Below are 19,667 nucleotides of genomic sequence, written 5' to 3'. Positions count from 1 at the left end.
GTGAACTGAGCCACAAAAGCCAGCTCACTGAAAATAATCAGATCACTAGTCGTGACACACACGATCCCTACTGATTTCAAAAGTAACCTCTCATCCACTCCTCCATATTGCCTCTCTCCCTTTCTCACCCTCTCCACTCTCTCTCCTTTCTCTTTTTTCTCACTCTCTCTTTCTCTGTCAGGTCTTTCGGAGTGCTGTTATGGGAGATCTTTTCCCTGGGCTACATGCCCTATCCCAGTCGCAGTAACCAGGAAGTCTTGGAGTTTGTGACCAGTGGTGGGAGGATGGACCCTCCCAAAAACTGCCCAGGGCCCGTGTAAGTCCAATACACCCTGTGAATGTTTCCACTCAACACAAAACCATGAAACAGATCACAAAATAGGCTGGTGAAGCACTACAGGCGCATCTCCAGAAATGGGAATATCGTGGAAAAGTTCATTCTTTTCCGAAATTCAAATCGTGGAGGGTGTCAATTAGTGTCTTCTGGGCAACAGTCAAGTCAGCAGTCTTCATCATGATTGTGTTTGTGTACTTTTTTGAAGGCTCTGGGAGTTAGCTGATTAGAGCTCTTCTCAGGTCAACATATATGTATTATGAATTTTGTTTTCTAATATTTTGAGATACAGGGTTTTTGATTTCCTTGTGCTGTAACCCATTATCATCAAGACTGAAACAAAAACGTCTTGAAATGTTTTACTTTGTGTGTAATGAATCTAGAATATGTAATGGTGTCACTTTTTGATTTGAATTCTGGAGAAAAAAAGTACTTTTCCATAAGTATAAAAGGTGAACTGTTGCTCAGCAGACTCTTATTTGTGCATGTTTCTGAACTGACACATTATTTTACACAAATACATTATCCCAAACATTCTATGATTTTCACTAATGCATACAAACTGAATGCTTTTACACAGGGATACGAGTGTCCACACATTTTACCTTGACAATCTATGTCAATATTCTTTCTAAAATACTATTTAGATTCTATACTCAAACCCACATTACAAATTATTAACAATTTGAAACTTTGCTGTATGTAACATAACAAACGTTACCCCACCTCCTAAGATTAAACATTTAACCCTAATTATAACCGTAACTGCATCTAAAATATTACCCTAAACATAATTTGAACATAGCTTGTTTCCTTATAAGCAAAATGTCCCCACAATATTAAATGGACCCTGGCTGAAGCTTTTTGTTCCACTCTCCTTCCAGGGATTCTTAGCCCCACCAGAATAGTGGAACCAGCGCATGCACACAAACACCAAGACACCCATAACTTCTCCTCACCTCCACAAGTGCCCGTCCATGCATGGATTTTAACTCTAGCAAGGGGCAAGATATTGAGCTTTCAGTTTTTTCTATTTCAGCCTTTTCTTCTTTCAGTGAAAGAAGTCAGTCCTCGTGTGGTTTATTAATCACGATAAATCTGTGTAGAGACAGGCTCAGAGCAGACATCACATTACACTAGCGTTTTACACCAGTGTAATGAGCCCAAGTCAAATAAGCACAGCTAATTAAAAAACAAGTTTGATTTGATGATGCCTTGGTGAGGTTCCCCAGGGTTTTGTCTAGACTCCACTGACTTTCCAACAGTAATCACTCAAATTAGCAGGATGTTACACATTCTGAACGTTTTGTATTGAATCAGTCAGGTAGTGCTTACTGTATTATAACGTGGAGATCTTTTATTTTGAATAAACAAACATTCTAAAAGAATGGGTGTTTCATTTGTTAACATATCAAAAAGCAAACGAGAAGACAGACCGAATAGATATGCTAAAATAACAGAGATCACATAACAAAACAGAAATCAGTGAATCCCACAACAGCCAAAATCCCCATCTCCCCAAACAACTTGGAGATGGCAATATTAATGAAGTGTGTGGGAGTTTGCGTTAAGCGTAAAGGGGGAGATATGTGTCTGTGTTAGTCAACAGGTGCAAAGTTTAAAAGGAACCATTTTTGACTGTGCTTGATTTACTGTCTGGGTGTGGGCTTTTCAGGTACCGGATCATGACCCAGAGTTGGCAGCATCAACCGGAGGACAGGCCAAACTTCTCCACCATCTTGGAAAGGATTGACTACTGCTTACAGGTGAACATTTCCAGTCTCCACCCTGCACTGAACTGTGCTCTAGTATGAACTGCCTAAAGGTGTTCTTATTATGTATGACTGTTTTAAAAGTGATGGTGCTCATTATCTGCCTGGCCTTGTCTAAATTCTTTAATCCCTTTAGGACAGCTTCTATCTTATCTAATCTAAAATGAAATCGGAGCTGGTTGTTTTGGATGTTTCTTGCTATATTTTGACTGTGAAGCGTACTATTTTCAACCATGCTAGGTGCTGTGATTGCTTGTGGTTGTATGCTTGTGTCACAGCCTCCCTGTCTGTTACAGGACCCTGATGTTGTGACAGTTCCTTTGCCTGTGGAATATGGCCCCATTCCGGAAGAGGAGGAGCAGGTCCCGATGCGCCCCGAGGACCCAGCCGCCTCCCCTCTGCTGGTGTCCGCCCAGACACCCGGGGAGGGCTCCGCACCGCCAACCTCCGCCACCCGCCCTGGGGAGGGCGACCGACAAGCCGAGCAGCCCCTTCTCCTTCCCAGCGGCGAGCCCGCTGATAACAGTAAGGTCCTGGCGATGGCGGTGCAACCGCCCCAATCTTACCCCCAGCCACAACCTCACCTCCAGACGTTTGCCCCGACCGTCCCTGCCTCCTCCCTGCAGCCCAACCCAGAGGGGGGCCACGTCAATCTGGCCTACACCCAGGGCCAGCCAGCGGATAAGGAGGGACGCAACGGGAAGCCCACCAACTTGTGGAACCCCACCTACGGCTCCTGGTTCCTTCAGCAGCAGAGAAAGCAGCAGCAGCAACAGCAGCAGCAGAAGCAGGGCAGAGTGGGAGGAGGAATGGGGAGTGGGAGGGTGCCTGGCGAGGGGCAGGAGCACCAGGGGCGGACTGTGGCCGAGGCAGCGGGGGCTCTGGGTCTCCAGCAGCAGTTTCAGCCGCCGTATCCCTTCCCTCCACAGCAGCAGATGCAGCTCCAGCAGATCCAGTTACTGCAGCAACAACAACAGCAGCAGCAGGGGCTCTGCAGGCCCCTTTTGCCCCCACCGCCCCCGCCTCAGAACACGGGTAGCGCCGCCGCCGCCCCGCTTCTGCTAGATTCAGCCGCCCTCCCCCCGGTCCCCCTATTCAGACTCCGGCGCTTCCCCTGCGGGAACATCGGCTACGGCTACCAGGAGCAAGGGCTGCCTCTGGAGGTGACCCACCGCCACCCTAACCCGGGCTCGGTCAACCCCCCGCCCCCGCCCCCCCCTCCCCCGCCGCCCGCTGCTCCACAGAGGGGAGCGGCAGGGGCCCAGCTATCGCTGGGCCGCTCGACAGCCGGCAAATCTGAGGACAGCCGGCCGCTGCTGGTCACCATGGGGACGGTGCAGGACCCCAGGCTCCCGCGGATGGAGGGTCACAATGCCACAGTGCTTTAACCCGCCACTAGCCTCCATCTTTGTTTTTCGGCTACCGGCTCGGAGACCGTGCGTACAGACGGACCGGCGTACAGCCCAAGATGACGGTGCACCGTGCAACACTGTGTCAGGACCACCTTTACCCCGCGCACACACACACGCACATGCACACATACACACAAACACCTAAGCCCACACACAAACACACACACACCCCCCACCTTGGTTTACTGTTTGGATTGACCAATAAGCTTGATCCAGGTTCATGAAATTAATGGTTGTTTCAAAAATGATTTTATTCAAATGGGAATTGTTGTGGAAATAACAATAGGATGTTAAAGCACATTGGAGAGCTCAGTTGGTTAAGAAAAGAGGAACAATGTACATTTAGCACCCTGGCTAAAATGTAGCCACTAAGGGAGTAAAATAAGATAATGGGCTGAATGATTTCAGTAGTATATGGTAGCTGGACAAAGTGAAACCTTTCTGGTGAACTAGCTAACTTATTTTACGTGTTCGTAAGCTGACCTCTCGTCTTTACAGCTCTGTATATGTCAACACAGACTTTCATATGGAGTCATGCTGAGAACACACAAACATGTGATGCTATCTGTGAAACCTACAGATCTGCCAGGTCTAACATGGGCGTTAGTTAACTTCTCTGGCTGTCAATAATTGCAGTTCATCTATTTCATCTGCAAATCTTCAATTTCGTTTAGGACTTCAGGCCTTGAAAGTTGGGTCATCAATCAGAATTTTTTTTCAAGAATATTGTGAGAATTGGACACTGGGTTTGAAAGTTTTTGTTTTCAAACCAAGAATAAAAAATGTGTTTGTTGGTGTTTGCTTGCCTGCTCGTTTATTTATTAATTTGTTTATTTATTATTTGGGAGCTTTGTAAATGATTAATGGACACACTTCTTCCCCAAGCGTTATAAAAATTAATTTGAAATAAACTGGTTCGATATTGGTTTGTTGACAGGATTAAGTTCAACATTGAGGTAAATAAAATAAAAAAATCCATTGTGAACAATGACCAATGCACGAAATGTACTGAAAGGTTGCTATGAGTGAAAGGGATAATGGTACCTTTATTGTGTGGGAGGCTGTCTTTGCACTTTCCAGTTTGAGTAGGTGGACTTCATCTTTGTGTGTACATATGTAAATGCATGTGTGTTTGTGAGGAAGAGATGGAGGGAGCAGAGGAAAGAGATGGAGAAAATGTTCTCAGACACTCAATACTATGGAGCTTAATACAGATCTCAAAGGTTTATTCAGGCAAGATCTTCCTTTTCTCGCAGGATTTTTTTGATATGTATATATTATAACTCTCAATGGAAAGACAACTATTACTGCTCCATGGACTGTCATGTATGTGGGGAGTCATTTAATTGAAGTGTTCCTTTTAAATGAGGAACGTTTTGCTGGGTTTTCTTTTTTTTCAACAAGCTTTTCTTGATTCATGGCCTGTAAAAGTGTATTTTCAATTATTTAATTTTTTGCCTTGCCCAGCATCTATATTGGACACTGCTGAATAGGTCTTTACCCAAAACTGCTATTTTAATTAATGTTCAAACATTTGCATAATTTATCTTTTCTATTTGAAGAAAGACTGTTGTAGAATATAAAGTACCTTGAGTGAAAAGTTTTAATACAAATTGCTTCTGGTCCACTTGTGAATGAATCTGTGGGAAATATTTTGTGAGGATCCAATTTCTTACATTTACATTCAATGTGCATAGCTTCAACAGTCAGTTCAGTCCGTTTTTATACATTCAACGAGAACAATGTTGTATGTGATTATCAATGGTAATGTGCAAGCCGAATCAACTGTCATTTATGCAGGTCTCAAATGGACACGTTAAGATTGAAGAGTGCAAGTCAAAGCTAGGAGGAATTTGAATTGAGTGTTTACATTTAGGGCCGGTATCAGTCATTTGCCTGTCTGACTACATTGTTAAACTTTGCTTGTGCATTCTTTTTCATAAAGCCTTGGACACGGATATACACTTGTGAACAGGTGAGGAAGACATTTCATAATTTGACATAAAGTGACTTAAGGCGCTATGTCTGGCTCACAATGGCTTACGTATGCTAGAGAGTTCAAGTAACATGTTGCACTATTGTCCCCAGCAGTGGTGTCCAACTTATTTGTTTCTTTGAAGCAGCTCATCTCCATTGCTATTTGTCAAAAAACTATTGAACTGCACCTGTAAAATGTTGTAATTATAAAGTATTGTACTATGACTCTGGTAAACCTTGTAATTTGCCCTTCAGATGACATCTGCCAAAATGAATAAATTACTATATAATGACCACTGCTTGGAATATTTCAAAATTTTACATGGAGAGGTAGACATTTTATAAAAAAAATTTACACATACAGTATCAGTCCAAAGTTCTCTCAAGGAGCATCATGAGTTTGTCACTTGAAATGCATTGAACAGGTGTGCCTTGTTAAAAGTTAATTTGTGTAATTTCTTTCCTTAATGTTTTGGAGCCAATCAGTTGTGTGGTGACAAGGTAAGGTTGTCATACAGAAGAACATCATTAGCTCAAATAAGCAAAGAGAAATGACAGCCTAGCATTACTGTGTTAAAACACGAAGGTCAGTCAATCCCGAAAATATCAACTTTTAGTCTATTCAAGTGCAATCACAAAAACCATCAAGCATTATGAGAAACCTGGCTCACATGAGGACCGCCACAAGAAAAGAAGACCCAGAGTTACCTGTGCTGTGGTGATGCCGAGTGATAGGGCTGCATCAAATGCCCTGGCCTCCACAATCACCTGTCCTCAACACAAAATAGATTGTTTGGGAGTTGGAACACTACTTTGAAGAAACTCCTAATATAAATGCCTTTTCATTTGTTGTGGTTACTAAATGATTCCCTTCACCATTATTCTACAATGTGGAAACATGTTAAAATAAAGAAATACCATTGAATGTGTAGGGCGTGTGCCAAACCTTTGACGGGTGCTGTATATATAGAAAAAAAAAACATTCTGCTGACAGTAGTGTTGAATCAACAAAGATTGTAAATAGCTCACTTTTAATAGAGGACTGATGGAATGTGGTCCACAGACGAGAGCTGTCAAGCCCAATTTTGTAATCAACCAAAATATTGTCATTTTAAAATTGTTTTTCCACTAGGTTTTCTCTCCCCCAAGACAATTAATCCGATATATATAGTGGCGCAATGGAGAATTGCCTAAGTCTTTCAGACAGTTGTTAACAGACAGTCCAACCACATGGGAGGCTGGATGTGGAGTAAGCCAAGGGGGTGGAGAAACAATTGGTGAAATATAATATAATCTTTATTCATTTGCATATTTTACAAATACCCTTTTTACACAACGTGCCACTATACCACACTGAAACCCTTAAAATGTACACACACCATTCCACATATACACATTGGACAAGAGCAGAAATACAACAGTTTGAAGGCGCACACACACAAACAATGCACCCAAGTGCATTTTCACTAAGGCTTTCTGATAATGTCTTGTCTAGTCTACAAAGACATTTTACAACCTAACTCAACATTCATAGAGAAATGTAACATCAAGGACCATGACAGACCTAACTGTTAGGTCATTGAAAGTTACAGAAAAATCACAGCAATGACGTAAGACGAATGACAGGTATTAAGTTCCAGAAATGACCATCAACTAAGTCAAAATCATTGACCACCACTGAATTGAGTACAGATAGCTTTCAGACCCCCGTACTTTTGTCATAGTCAAATATTAGGCAAACATCTCACTGACATGTCAAACCATAAGCAGGGAGCCCAGAAACCAAGGGCCCCCCACATTAGCCATTCAGCACAAACATTTACACAACTGCTAAGTCCTACCAATTTAATTGGGGACCACATGGAGGTTTTGTTGCCAGTGGACAACAGAAAACCGTAAATGTTGCAGACCTTTGTAATGCTTTTTAGGCATACCTCTTACAAAGCATTTTATGCAACACATCACAACAGAATAGATGTTAGTAGTTGTACTAGTACAGGACATCGTTCCCACAGCCAACAGGTCCAATCTAACCACCAGACTTCTAAATCATGTCTGTGTATGACCATGTCAGCATAAACTGGCATCAGTTGACAGCACTTAAACACAGCTGAATTGATGCGATAGCATTCACTATGGCTGAAGATGGACAGCGGTGCCTAAGGTGCAGAGGACAGGCTGTGACTGCAGTAGTAGGGGACTATAAGCCATCAATGATTCAGTGGTGGTCCAAACAGAGTTCCGCTTCTCTCTCAGGACAGTCAGATGTGAAATCCAATAACCCTGCATTATAATCGTCACAAACCCTGCAAACAAAATGTTGTTTTTGGGATGAATCCCAGAACCTTGGCAGGTGTCATGGTCCCCTGGACATCTTTATCCAGAGTGACTTACAGTGGTAAGTGCATACATTTCAAACCCACAACCTTGGAGTTGCCAAGAGCCATGCTCTATCAGAGCTACATGTGACTTCAAGACATTACTCTCTGCTGTTGGCCAGGTTAGCATCGCTATAAGCTAAAATCTCTGCCCACTAAGAAAAGCAATAACGGCAGTCAAAATCTGGGTGTCTTCTGTCAAACCAGTGCGTTTTCTTCAATGATATCATATATCACAAAGTATGACGATTTAAGGAAAGTATTTTTCTTTCAAGCTGTGATTATCAAGAAGTTGTTAAAGTGCTTATGTTGCCTCAAAAGCAGGACAACTAGTAGTCTAAATTCAAAAGGTATCATCGAGTGCACATTAACTTTCTATTAATGGTCAACAAGAGTTGACTGGACACGTAAAACCAAAAGTTAACAGATAAAAGAAAACTGCATAAATCATCAACAAAAAAAGACAAACTAAACTGAAACAAAAATATAAATGCAACATTTCAAGTCTTTCCGTATTTCTTGAGCTGAAAAGATTCCCAACAAGCACAAAAACAATTCTATAAGATTTGGAGTACAAATTTGTTGACATCACTGTCAGTGCGCATTATTCCTGGTGTGACAGAACTGTTGCATGTTGTGTTTATATTCTTGGTCAGTGTAGCTCAACGTGAAGGCGGGCCACAGCAACGTAAATCCCAAAACAAAAAGAAATGTCAAAACTCTACGGTAAGAGCTAAGTAGGTAGTGTAGTTTAACATGAAACATTCCTCCAATATGCTCTCTGTACTGCCTCCCAACCTATTTGGGTCCTAGGGCCTCGGCCTCCTCAGCTGTTCTCATCTACCAGACGGGCCCCGTTAATGCCACGGTAGGTGACGCGACTGGGCCTCACCAGCACACCATAGCCCTGGCGGCACGCAAAGTACCGCCGCCCGCCCACCTGCCCGTCGTTCTTGCCCTTGGCTGTGCGCAGCTCCAGTCCCAACCACAAGCCTGGGGCGAAGTCGGTTTGGCCCACGTAGCGGATCAGGGCCATCTCGTTGATGCTGCTCAGCAGCACTTGCATGCCCAGGTGGAGGCGCACGGAGCTGTCTGAGCCAGAGGATGTGGTGGTGGTGGCGTTGGTTCCTCCTGCGCTTCCTGTTCCGCCTGGTCCTGGACCCCAGCCACTGGTTCCTCCTGCGCTTCCTGTTCCACCTGGTCCTGGACCCCAGCCACCGCTCAGGTTGCTCCAGCGCCGACGGTGAGGGTTCGAACGTGACCTGAGGAGAGAGAGAGAGATTTTGAGTTTTAAAATGTATTTTTGGAGCCAACAACACAACAAATACTCAAACAAGTTCAAGCACAATTTAAAAGTACAACACCAAACACAACAAACAAGCAGTAATCCAACACAACAAACCCTGAATACCCCAGACACCCATGAACAGCTCAAGGTTCTTAACCAGTTTGTAGTAAGGTATACTTTACACTCAGTCCAGCTGACAGCATCCCCTCAAACATGCCCACCACATCCACAGGCCCCATGCCCACAATTCTTCTGTTTCTTTAAAAATTTAGCTGAACCTGACACAAAATGAACCAAAACGACATAGTCGACTAAAACCATACTTAGGACCAAATATAAACAATCGGGAAGACACATAATTCACCCAAAGCAGAAGACCAACCAGAAACCAGGTTAAACAGCCCTACCAACCTGGGACACAGTTTCATACCCAGTACAAAACAGACAGTCCACCATAACACGAGGATGTAGGTGTACCAGATGCAGTTTGTATAAGGACCTCCAACAATTTATAGGGGAAGCGCCAGGACCAAATCCACCCACCCACCTCAGTGATTTCACACCCTCCATGCATGGGAAACCTTAACATAGATGATGTACATTTGTCTACTTCTTTCCCATGGCCTTGACCTCCCTCACTTCCAGAGTCCTGAAGGAGAACAAAAGCCCCACAGCATCACTACCGTTCATCACAGGACCATGTAATCCAGGCCCTCAGTCCACCGGGCGGGGTGTCAGCCACAAAATGCAGATGAGGTTCTGGCAAAGGCCCACCTTCCACAGCAGGTGAGACGAACAGATACCCGCTCTCTCACCCAGCTCCTCCAACTACCTGCTGTTACTCTGCATAAAATAACTCAGTCTCACACAACCCACAGTCAATTGACGTGAGCGTAGGCGTACTGAAACAAAAAAAAAAAGAAACGGGACCCAAAGACAGCCATATGAAACAGTGGTTGTTCAAGAGGAAAAGGAGCTAGTCCAAGCTCAAACGACCCACCCTCAGCAAACAAAGGCTGTTTTCACCCAACAAGAACAGTCACTGTACAACAGCCTATGGGCCACACGAAAAGACAGAAAGCCAAGAGCCTCACAGCCAATGTCCACAAGCTTGAAGCTCCCCGGGTAACTGTGGACCGTTCCCCATATGAAGCTGACCGGCCCACAACCATTCACTCCATCCCAATTGACACCCTCAAACACCTTCAAACGTCCTCACTCCCTGTGATAAACATCCGCAGACAGCGCCATCTCCGGATGGTTAATAAACCCTGTTATCAAAAACCCAACTAGCCTGGTAAAAAACATATTGTTTCATTGTTAGACGTTTCATATAGTGGTTGTAATAATTAGCATACCCGTTTGTCAAGGGAGAGAGAAAGTATATTATTTATTGCAGCATTAGAAAGTCTTGTTCATGAGGTTACGGACCTGGTCTTCCTTACACAACCTCAATCTCATCTCAGTCAATCTCTTCTCACTGTAATTTTGGTTACAAGCTGATATATACATTGAAGCGTGTGTCTACCTAGCAAAGATCAGGTTTCCAAGACAGTAACCCCCATGCCAAATGGTCAATGTAAACATCCCTTGGTTATCAGAGTGCCACCTACTGAGAGATAATCTAAACAGAGAGGTTTCTGTTGTTCTCATTATCTAGGCACATTCACTTCCAATGAAACGTACATTCATATTGTAATTGTTAATGCTCAGATTCCACACCATCCAGAAAGACGAAGGCAGACCATTTGCCACACGCACGCACACATACACGCACACCCACCCACGCACACGCACACAACTAGCCCAGGGTCATTCTGAGTAAGCAATTTAACCTTAATACTAGCCATATGCTGTTGACGAAATACACATATTTGGGTCTTCCCGATCTCCCGCCATTGCCGCAACGACTCAAAGTACCCTTTTGTATCCCTCTAAAGTTTCTAAAACCACAAAACATTGTGAAACCCAGTGGAAAAGATGTGAAAGAAAATGTACAGCTTTGGAAAAAATTAGGAGACCTAATTTCCAAAAAAGTTGAAAAGGAAAGTACACTCTTACTCAATGAAACCAAATCCATCCTGACCAAAACTGTTACTTTCACAGCATTGATGACACCATTGTTTCTCCATCCCCCCACGCACGTAACCTTGGCGTCATTCTGGACTCTACACTCTCCTTTGATCAGCACATTAAACAGACTGTAAAATCTTAATTCTTCCATCTCCGCAACATGGCCAAACTCAGACCTTCCCTCTCCCGTCCTGCTGCTGAAACCCTAATACATGCATTCATAACCTCTCGCCTTGACTACTGCAACTTCCTACTCACCGGCATCAAATCTAGCTCCTTCCATAAGTTCCAAATGGTTCAAAACTCTGCGGCCAGACTACTTACTCACACCCAAGTCCTGGCAGCATATCACCCCTATCCTCTGTGAGTTACACTGGCTTGTATCTCCCAATGCATTGACTACAATACCCTCCTATTGATATATAAAGCCCTAAACAACACCACCCCTGCCTACCTCTCTGACCTTCTTCTTCCATATCAACCTACACACTCACTTTGTTCCGGTACTGCAGGCCACCTCATAATCCCCAAGTCCAAGCTCAAAGGCTTTGGTGACAGGGCATTCTCAAGTGTTGCTCCCAGGCTCTGGAACTCTCTCCCCAAAACCATCTGTGACTCTGAGACAACCCCCATCTTCCAGCAACGCTGCAAGACTCATCTGTTCAAAATCTACCCATAGCCATGCCCAATCCCACTCTCTCTGTTTTTTGTTTTCTCATGGTATCGGTTGTTTGTTTCTGTTATCATGTTCATTTTTAAAAGCGTATTTGGGTCTTTTAAAAGCACTATACAAATAAAATGCATTATTATTATAATATTATTATTACATTATTTAATATATATATATACATTTTTTTTCAGCATTACAGTATTTTATTTAACCAACATAAAAGCATCGGGAGAAGTAATACTGGTTGTGATTGGTCAATGTGTAATCAAAATGAGGAGTGGGGGTCGCGATAGGTGGATGTTTAGATGAAGAAAACGTGTTTAGAAAGTTTTTTCAGTAAACCAGGTGATTTACATTTCAGTAGACTGTCTATATGATAGGCTGTCAAAAGGGAACTGTAATCCACCTTAGTATTATAAATAGCTGGAGTTTGAAGTGTTTATCACATGCATTACGTTAGGTAGCTCATTAGCAAAGAGTCGCTAACAGTAGACAGAATCAGGAGAATACGCTGCTTCCCCTCATTTGGAGCACAGACATTCCAAAAATTTAACAGAATACCCTTAACATCTGCCTTCACCAATAAAGCCTGGCTCACAACAATCACTGAAGCAGACAACACAGTCACCCCTAAGCCAGAGGAAAACAAAACAGCTACCCCAGCATTGAAGGTAGATGGGGGGTTGCGGTTGGTGGGTGTCCCTTTGGTTGATGCCTGGCAATGTGGTTGGATTGATTTCCTGCCTGTTGGGCCCTGTCCGGGGCCTCCCCCGGGTAGGGCCACAGTGTCACCGGACCCCCCCGTCTCAGTTTCCAAGGTGTTACGCTGCTATATTATTGTGCTGGGGGACATGAGGGATGTACTACTAACTTTTCTCAGTTTCCTCCAATTTTAAATTTTAGAAGGAGATGAGGTCCTGGTCCACACCTGCGGATTACCTGGTTTGGGGGGACCGTTGCTGTTCCTGTCCTTGTCCACCTGGTCATACTTCTGACCTAGTCTAAAATCAAATATACTCTGGATTTAGCCAAGAGAAATTTATTTATTATTCCAATTGGACTCTTAATATCTCACCCGGCACAGCCAGAAGAGGACTGGTCACCCCTCTGAGCCTGGGTCCTCTCTAGGTTTCTTCCTAAAATTCGACCTTCTTAGGGAGTTTTTCCTAGCCACTGAAATTCAACACTACTGTTGTTTGCTCCTTGGGGTTTAAGGCCGGGTGTCTCTGTAAAGCACTTTGTGACAACTGCTGTTGTAAAAAGCGCTTTATAAATAAATTTTGATTGATTGATTGATTGATTGAAGGTAGTGCCTTTGACTGATTAAATGATGCCCCTCCCACCACATACCCCAGTCAACCTCAACAGCCTCATCATTCTGCATCTCCTGTAGAAAAGAAACACATTCAGTTTTTTGTTTCATCACTTCACTACCCAAGCCCTCTTGTTCCTATTCCTTTCCCCATTCATATTAAGAGAATCAACCCAAGGCAATTCCATACAGAAAAGAGAGGAAACACTGGAAGAAAACACAAGTCAGACAAAGAGAGAAAGACAGCCTGTGAGGCATGACACACATCATTGTTTAGATTTCCTCTTAACCTTAACATGCTTCCCAGCGCCTTCAGCTGACGCCACAGCAGTAACACATTTTCCTCAAGCAGAAACACTTTTTCACAATCAGCTCATCTAACCCCAGAGTCTTTTGTAACACCACTGCAGGCCAAACAACCTTATCTTCATTAAAATAAATTGTCAATTTAACACATTTCCCAAAAGTCTGATCCAGGAACCCGTTCGCCTCATCAATAGTGTAGAGATCCATCATCACCTGCTAACAAGCCGCCAGGGGTTTCAGGGACATCCAGATCCTCCTCCTGATTCTCACCAACAGCGGCCCAAGACCCGCCTCACCCAACACAACACCACCTGCCTGTACACCAACACTAGCCCAGGAGACAAGGATGGTGCCATGAAGCGGGTCACCATCCCCAACAAAAAAATACTATACCCAAACCTATCGCTGAAAATAACTCAATTGTGCATAGAAAATGGAAGAATGCCATGAAAAGTGAACAAGAAACAGGCCATCCAACCACACACTGCAAACACACTCCCAATGCCCAGCATGAGGGAGAGGGAGAGAGAGAGAGAGAGAGAGAGAGAGAGAGAGAGAGACTGATGGATAGAGATATCGGCAGGGGAGCGAGGACGAACAAGAGAGTGCAGTGAAGAGAGCTCAAATTAAAGATGATGATTAGACGGCAAGCAACAGCAAAAAAAGGAGGTCCGCTAAATGGCATGAATGTGAAATGACAGGGAAGCAGTGCGGCGGAAAGAAAAAGACATGAAAGTATGGGGGAGAGAAAGCATATAAAAATATATGCATGCACATTAAGTCGCTTGGGATAAGGGCATTTCTGTGAAATGACAAATTTAAAGACAAGTTGAAACCTGTGGGAAGTAGAAAGGAGAGGAGAGAAAGAGTAAAAAGAGCAATGGAGCAAAGATGAAGGGAAAAGAAAGGGTGAAGGGAGACAACAGAGCAGCGAGGGTGGGAGAGGACAGAGATAAGAAAGAAATGAGACAAGGACTCAAGGCGAGAGAGGTAGAGCGGCGCTAAGGAAAGGGATTGATCTCGGATTCCTTTCCTTCTCATTACACCTCCGCTATCATGCATCTGCAATTCCCCAAAATAATTCTCTTGCTGACTAATACCTCCGCTTCTTATCGCTATTGATTTTACCTCCGGTGGTGAGTGGATTAAGGAGAAAGAGGAAATGGTGTTGGGGTGGGGAGACGCGGAGGGGTTCTGGGATGTAAGGGGAAGAGCATTAATGAGGAAATGGCTACCTGTTGACTGGAACCTTTCGGCTTTGCTCCTTCTGGGTGGCGATGGCTGTCGATGTACTGAAGCTGCGCTGGATTCCTGAAGGAGTGACAAACACGTGTGTGACATGTCTAGTACAAAAACACTAAGAAACACACCTCATTCAATGTAAATTGACTCCATTTGTTATCACTGAAACTGACAGTGCAATCCATCAGCACTTGGACATACACACTGGTGCTCTGTATTCCTGCACATTGGAAACAATGGTAGGGGGAAAATTAAACAACCACCCATAAACCCTGATTCATGTAGAAAATTACAGCCCTTTCTATAGATATATATTAGACAAATAAATTATAAACTAAGCCCAAAACTCACCGGCCAAAGGACGGTTTAGTCGTGAAGAAGACAGCTCTGAAAGACAATCCATGGAGCCATGTATCCTGTAAAACAAAACCAAAAGGATAAAAGCTGATTCTAAAAAACACAATCTTTAAGCCTTTACTAAGACATGGAATCCAGCCTGCTTTAAAAACATCCTACTAAATCAATAGATCTTTATGTCTTTAGGTGTGGGTCAATTCAATTTCACTACATAGGGATTTAATGAAATTCCGCACAAGAAAAGGGCAGAAAAGTAATTGTTTCAAATAACGAACTACATTTACATTATAGTCATTTATTAGATGCTGGTATCCAGAGCAACTTACAGAAGCAATTACAGTTAAGTGCCTTACTTAAGGGCACGACATTTTTATACTCTTGGATTCAAATCTGTGACCTTTCAGTTATAGCTCACTGCGCTAACAATTTGGCAATCTTCCAACCAACTCAACTATTTCTAAACTAAGCAATTTCTCCAGTTAAATCAATAACCCCTTTCATATACAGAGCAAAATTTACTCATTTACAAAACCTTCCCATCTGAAAGAGTTAGGGGTGTCAAAACATTGAAAAATGTAAAGCCATAAGACCAAGCCAAAATTCCTCCCTTTTCAAAGGGACTCAGCAAATTAAATAATGGTTTTGGGCATGTGTAAATGGTTTTCTGCCATTTTGCAGATTAATTAATGCTTCCATTGTTTAACATCTCCCCCATTTGAACCACAAACAGCCTGCATGACAACGTCACTCACCAACCTCCCATTAAAACTTGACAGTAAACACAGCTATGTATAAAAGATATATGCATGCACACAAAAGTTCTGTTTCGAAAGTGGTTCATGAACATTTTCAAGTTGTTTTTACAGCACACCGCAAATCCAATTCTAAAGAAATTATCCATTTATTTCCAGAAATGGAATGAGTGCAGACAGAATTGACACTGAACAGCTATCCTGGAACCAGCTATCCTGGAACTACGCTTCCATTTTTGAGGTGATATACAGTGTGTTCCAATGTCCCATCAAAATGTGCCTGTCTGACTTGGTGGATGTGGTTGCCTAACCCCTCCGTGTGGCAATGATAATAGCCAGAGCTTTGAAAACCATTACAACAGCGGTGGGCAAAGTGTAGAACTGAGGAAAAGGCATCCTTATCTTGTTGTCAAGCGGAAAAGGAGGGGAGAAGAGTACGTAGATAGGGGGAGTTGGGTAAGAAAAGAAAAAAAGCGCTTCAATGTTTGTTTTCTTAATGGGTCCTGCAAGCTGCTGACAGAAAAGAAAAGCGGAGCGGGGACAAGAACAGAAGAGCAGCTGTTCTAACTTGCGGTGATGGAGGGGGAACGTGAGAAAGAGATCTCCATTAGCCCAAACCGCGCTTTTAGCACAGCATCCCGCATGCCCTGCAGGTTAATTAGATTTTGAAAAAATAATGAAAAAATGAAAGGGGGGGGGTTAGGAGTAATGAGAACAGGAGTGTGATCCCTTCAGAAAACACTCCTCTTATCACACAGTGGGGGTGAGAAAAGAAGATGATAGGAGGTGAGGAAATGAAAAAGTAAGAAGCAGGAGATTGTTATTTTAAAGGGCATAAAGCAAGAGAGGCACGAGAGAGACTTCAACCAAATGACTGATTTTACCGCTCTGGCATTCATGCTTGCATCTAAATATCTTTCTTTGACTGCACTTTCTCTATAGGTGGCCAGTAAAGGAATAAAATTGCTGCAGCTATAGCCATTTGCCTTCAATAGACAACCAAAATAATTAATATACTAAAGTTATTTGTAAAGTGAGGCAATAGCTGAGCAAAGATATCCCAATATTACACTTGATTTCCCTTTCCACAACATTTTCCTCCTAGGTGGCTAGCTAGTGAACATTTATGTGGGGCGCAGTCTGCTCCTCCATATCTTAAGGATTAAGAGCTTCCAAAACCAGCAAGCGTGACCATTTTGCTTGGCTGTTGAGTCAACACTTTGTTTTCGAAGAGACATGCTAATCTGTAAAAACAGCAGAAAATGCTGCTTTGGATGTCTGGATGAAATTTGTCTTCTGGAATAATAGTTTAAAAGCATGCTCTGTGTACAGTAGCTGACACAGTAGTAGTTCTTCACAATACCTCAATATATATTTAAGCTGCTGTGTTGACCTTTTCAAATGTATTGGCACAGTAAACAAGGACCACTGACTGTGTACCAAGTAAAGTGTTCCTTCTTAATGCATTGGGGGGATATCCAGAGGGTATGGCTAGGTATACAAAATACCATCGTTATTTAGTACTCGATATTATGGAAAGAACACCTCAAATAAGTGAAAAGAAAGTTCAGATGCAAAAACCAAGCACTATGACGAAACTGAGGATGGGTTCCCCTGCAGAGGATGGGTTCCCCTGCAGAGGATAGGTTAGGGCTACAATCTGAGGGGCAGTAAACTGCACCTCAGACTGAACCAAAATAAATACATAGCAATTCGAGTAACAGACATCTCAACATCTACTATTCTGAGAATCAGGCCTGTGAATCAGGCCTTTATGGTCGAATTGCTGCAAAGAAATCACTACTGATGGACACCAATAATAAGAATAGACTTGCTTAGGCCTAGAAACATGAGAAATTAATATTAGAGAAATTTGTCAGAATTTGGTTCCAACTGTCGTGTCTTTGTCAGTCGCAGAGTGGTTGAACGAATGATTTCCACATGTGCGGTTCTCACTGTGAAACATGGAGGTGATGTGATGGTGTGGGGGTGCTTTACTGGTGAGATGGCCTGTGACTTCTTTAGAATTCAAGGAACAATCAACCAGCTTAGCTACCACAGCATTCTGTAGCGATAAGCCATCCCATCAGGTTAGTGCTTAGTAGAACTACCATTTGTTTTTAAACAGAACAATGACCCAAAACAAACCAGGCTGTGTAAGGGCTGATTGACCAAGGAGAGTGAAGGTGTTGCTTCAGATGACCTGTCGTCTACAAGCACCTGACTACAACCCAGTTGAGATTTGGGATGAGTTGGACCACAGACTTAAGGAAAAGTGGCCAACAAGTGCTCAGCATATGTTGGAACACCATCAAGACTGCTGGAAAAGCATTCCAGGTGACTACCTCATGAAAGTTTTTTTAAGAGAATACCAAGAGTGTGCAAAGCTGTTATCCAGACAAAGGATGTATTTTGAATGTATTTTGATTTGTTTAACAATTTGTTGGTTACAATATAATTCCATGTGTGTTATTTGATAGTTTTCATGTCTTCAGTACTATTCTACAATGTGGAAAATAGCACAACTACAGAAAAACATCTGATTGGTACTGTAAATGTTGCGAATGTGACTACTCCCGAATCAGTAAAGCTGACAGGGCCAGCAAGGCCAGCCCAACCCCTGCACAGCTGCCTCACAGGGTAAGTCATTAAAGGCTCCAAAAGAACAGCTCTGGGCATATGAAGGAAACTAAGCTTGAATACGCTACAAGGGACTTGCCCGTGACACTGTTCCCAGCTGCCTTTAACCAACACTACCCCAGCAATGCGGAATACTTCAGAGGAAAAAGAAAGCCAGGTCAAGGAAAGGCCAGAGGCCACCTGAGCAGACTGCCCATACCCATTCCTCCCAAGCCGCCACTATGCAGCCGCCCCAAGAGACAGACCAGTCACTCCCAGAGACAAAACTGCCGCCCCCAGTGACAAACCAGCCAACCACAGAGAGAAAACAGCCACCACCAGAGACAAACCAGCCACCCCCAGAGACAAACCAGCCAACCCCCAGAGAGAAAACAGCCGCCCCCAGAGAGAAAACAGCCGCCCCCAGAGACAAACCAGCCAACCCCAGAGAGAAAACAGCCACCCCCAGAGAGAAAACAGCCACCCCCAGAGAGAAAACAGCCACCCCCAGAGAGAAAAAGAAAGCCAGGTCAAGGAAAGGCCAGAGGCCACCTGAGCAGACTGCCCATACCCATTCCTCCCAAGCCGCCACTATTCAGCCGCCCCCAGACACAGACCAGTCACTCCCAGAGACAAAACTGCCGCCCCCAGAGACAAACCAGCCAACCACAGAGAGAAAACAGCCACCCCCAGAGACAAACCAGCCACCACCAGAGACAAACCAGCCAACCCCCAGAGAGAAAACAGCCGCCCCCAGAGAGAAAACAGCCGCCCCCAGAGACAAACCAGCCAACCCCAGAGACAAACCAGTCAACCCCAGAGAGAAAACAGCCACCCCCAGAGAGAAAACAGCCACCCCCAGAGAGAAAACAGCCACCCCCAGAGAGAAAACAGCCACCCCCAGAGAGAAACCAGCCACCCCCAGAGAGAAACCAGCCAACCCCAGAGAGAAAACAGCCACCCCAAGAGACAAACCAGCCAACCCCAGAGAGAAAACAGCCACCCCAAAAGACAAACCAGTCAACCCCAGAGACAAACCAGCCAACCCCAGAGAACGGTTTGTCTGTAGGTTTTAATTTTCCCCTATCCACCGCTGCTTTTTCCTCTAATAAACTCTAGGGCCCAGAACACTTGTGAGGTGTCCATTCCTTGTCTCTTCATATAAATATGCAAAC

At 43.8% G+C, this 19,667-nt stretch overlaps 2 protein-coding genes across 7 annotated transcripts in view; one reads left to right on the top strand and one right to left on the bottom strand.

Annotated features, from left to right (window-relative positions):
- alk (ALK receptor tyrosine kinase) overlaps positions 1 to 3,494 on the top strand; it is a 630,515-nt gene extending 627,021 nt beyond the window's left edge. The window contains exons 27-29 of the mRNA XM_020053911.3: positions 182 to 316; positions 2,010 to 2,100; positions 2,403 to 3,494. Coding sequence (XP_019909470.3) covers positions 182 to 316; positions 2,010 to 2,100; positions 2,403 to 3,494 — 1,318 coding nt within the window. The remainder of the gene's footprint in view (positions 1 to 181; positions 317 to 2,009; positions 2,101 to 2,402) is intronic.
- A 3,275-nt stretch (positions 3,495 to 6,769) lies between these two features.
- The window catches only part of LOC105007315 (CAP-Gly domain-containing linker protein 4), a 51,706-nt gene continuing 38,808 nt past the window's right edge, over positions 6,770 to 19,667 (bottom strand). For all 6 annotated transcript variants that reach the window (XM_034297411.1, XM_010866188.4, XM_010866193.4 and 3 more), the window contains 3 exons: positions 15,116 to 15,180; positions 14,758 to 14,833; positions 6,770 to 9,135 (listed from right to left, as the gene is read on the bottom strand). In XM_034297411.1, coding sequence (XP_034153302.1) covers positions 8,700 to 9,135; positions 14,758 to 14,833; positions 15,116 to 15,180 — 577 coding nt within the window. In that variant the 3' untranslated portion in view covers positions 6,770 to 8,699. The remainder of the gene's footprint in view (positions 9,136 to 14,757; positions 14,834 to 15,115; positions 15,181 to 19,667) is intronic.

Source organism: Esox lucius, chromosome 15 (genome assembly GCF_011004845.1).
Source record: "Esox lucius isolate fEsoLuc1 chromosome 15, fEsoLuc1.pri, whole genome shotgun sequence".
Classification (NCBI taxonomy): Eukaryota; Metazoa; Chordata; class Actinopteri; order Esociformes; family Esocidae; genus Esox; species Esox lucius.
Note: the sequence above shows the minus strand (reverse complement) of the source record. Positions and strands in the feature narration are given on the sequence as shown.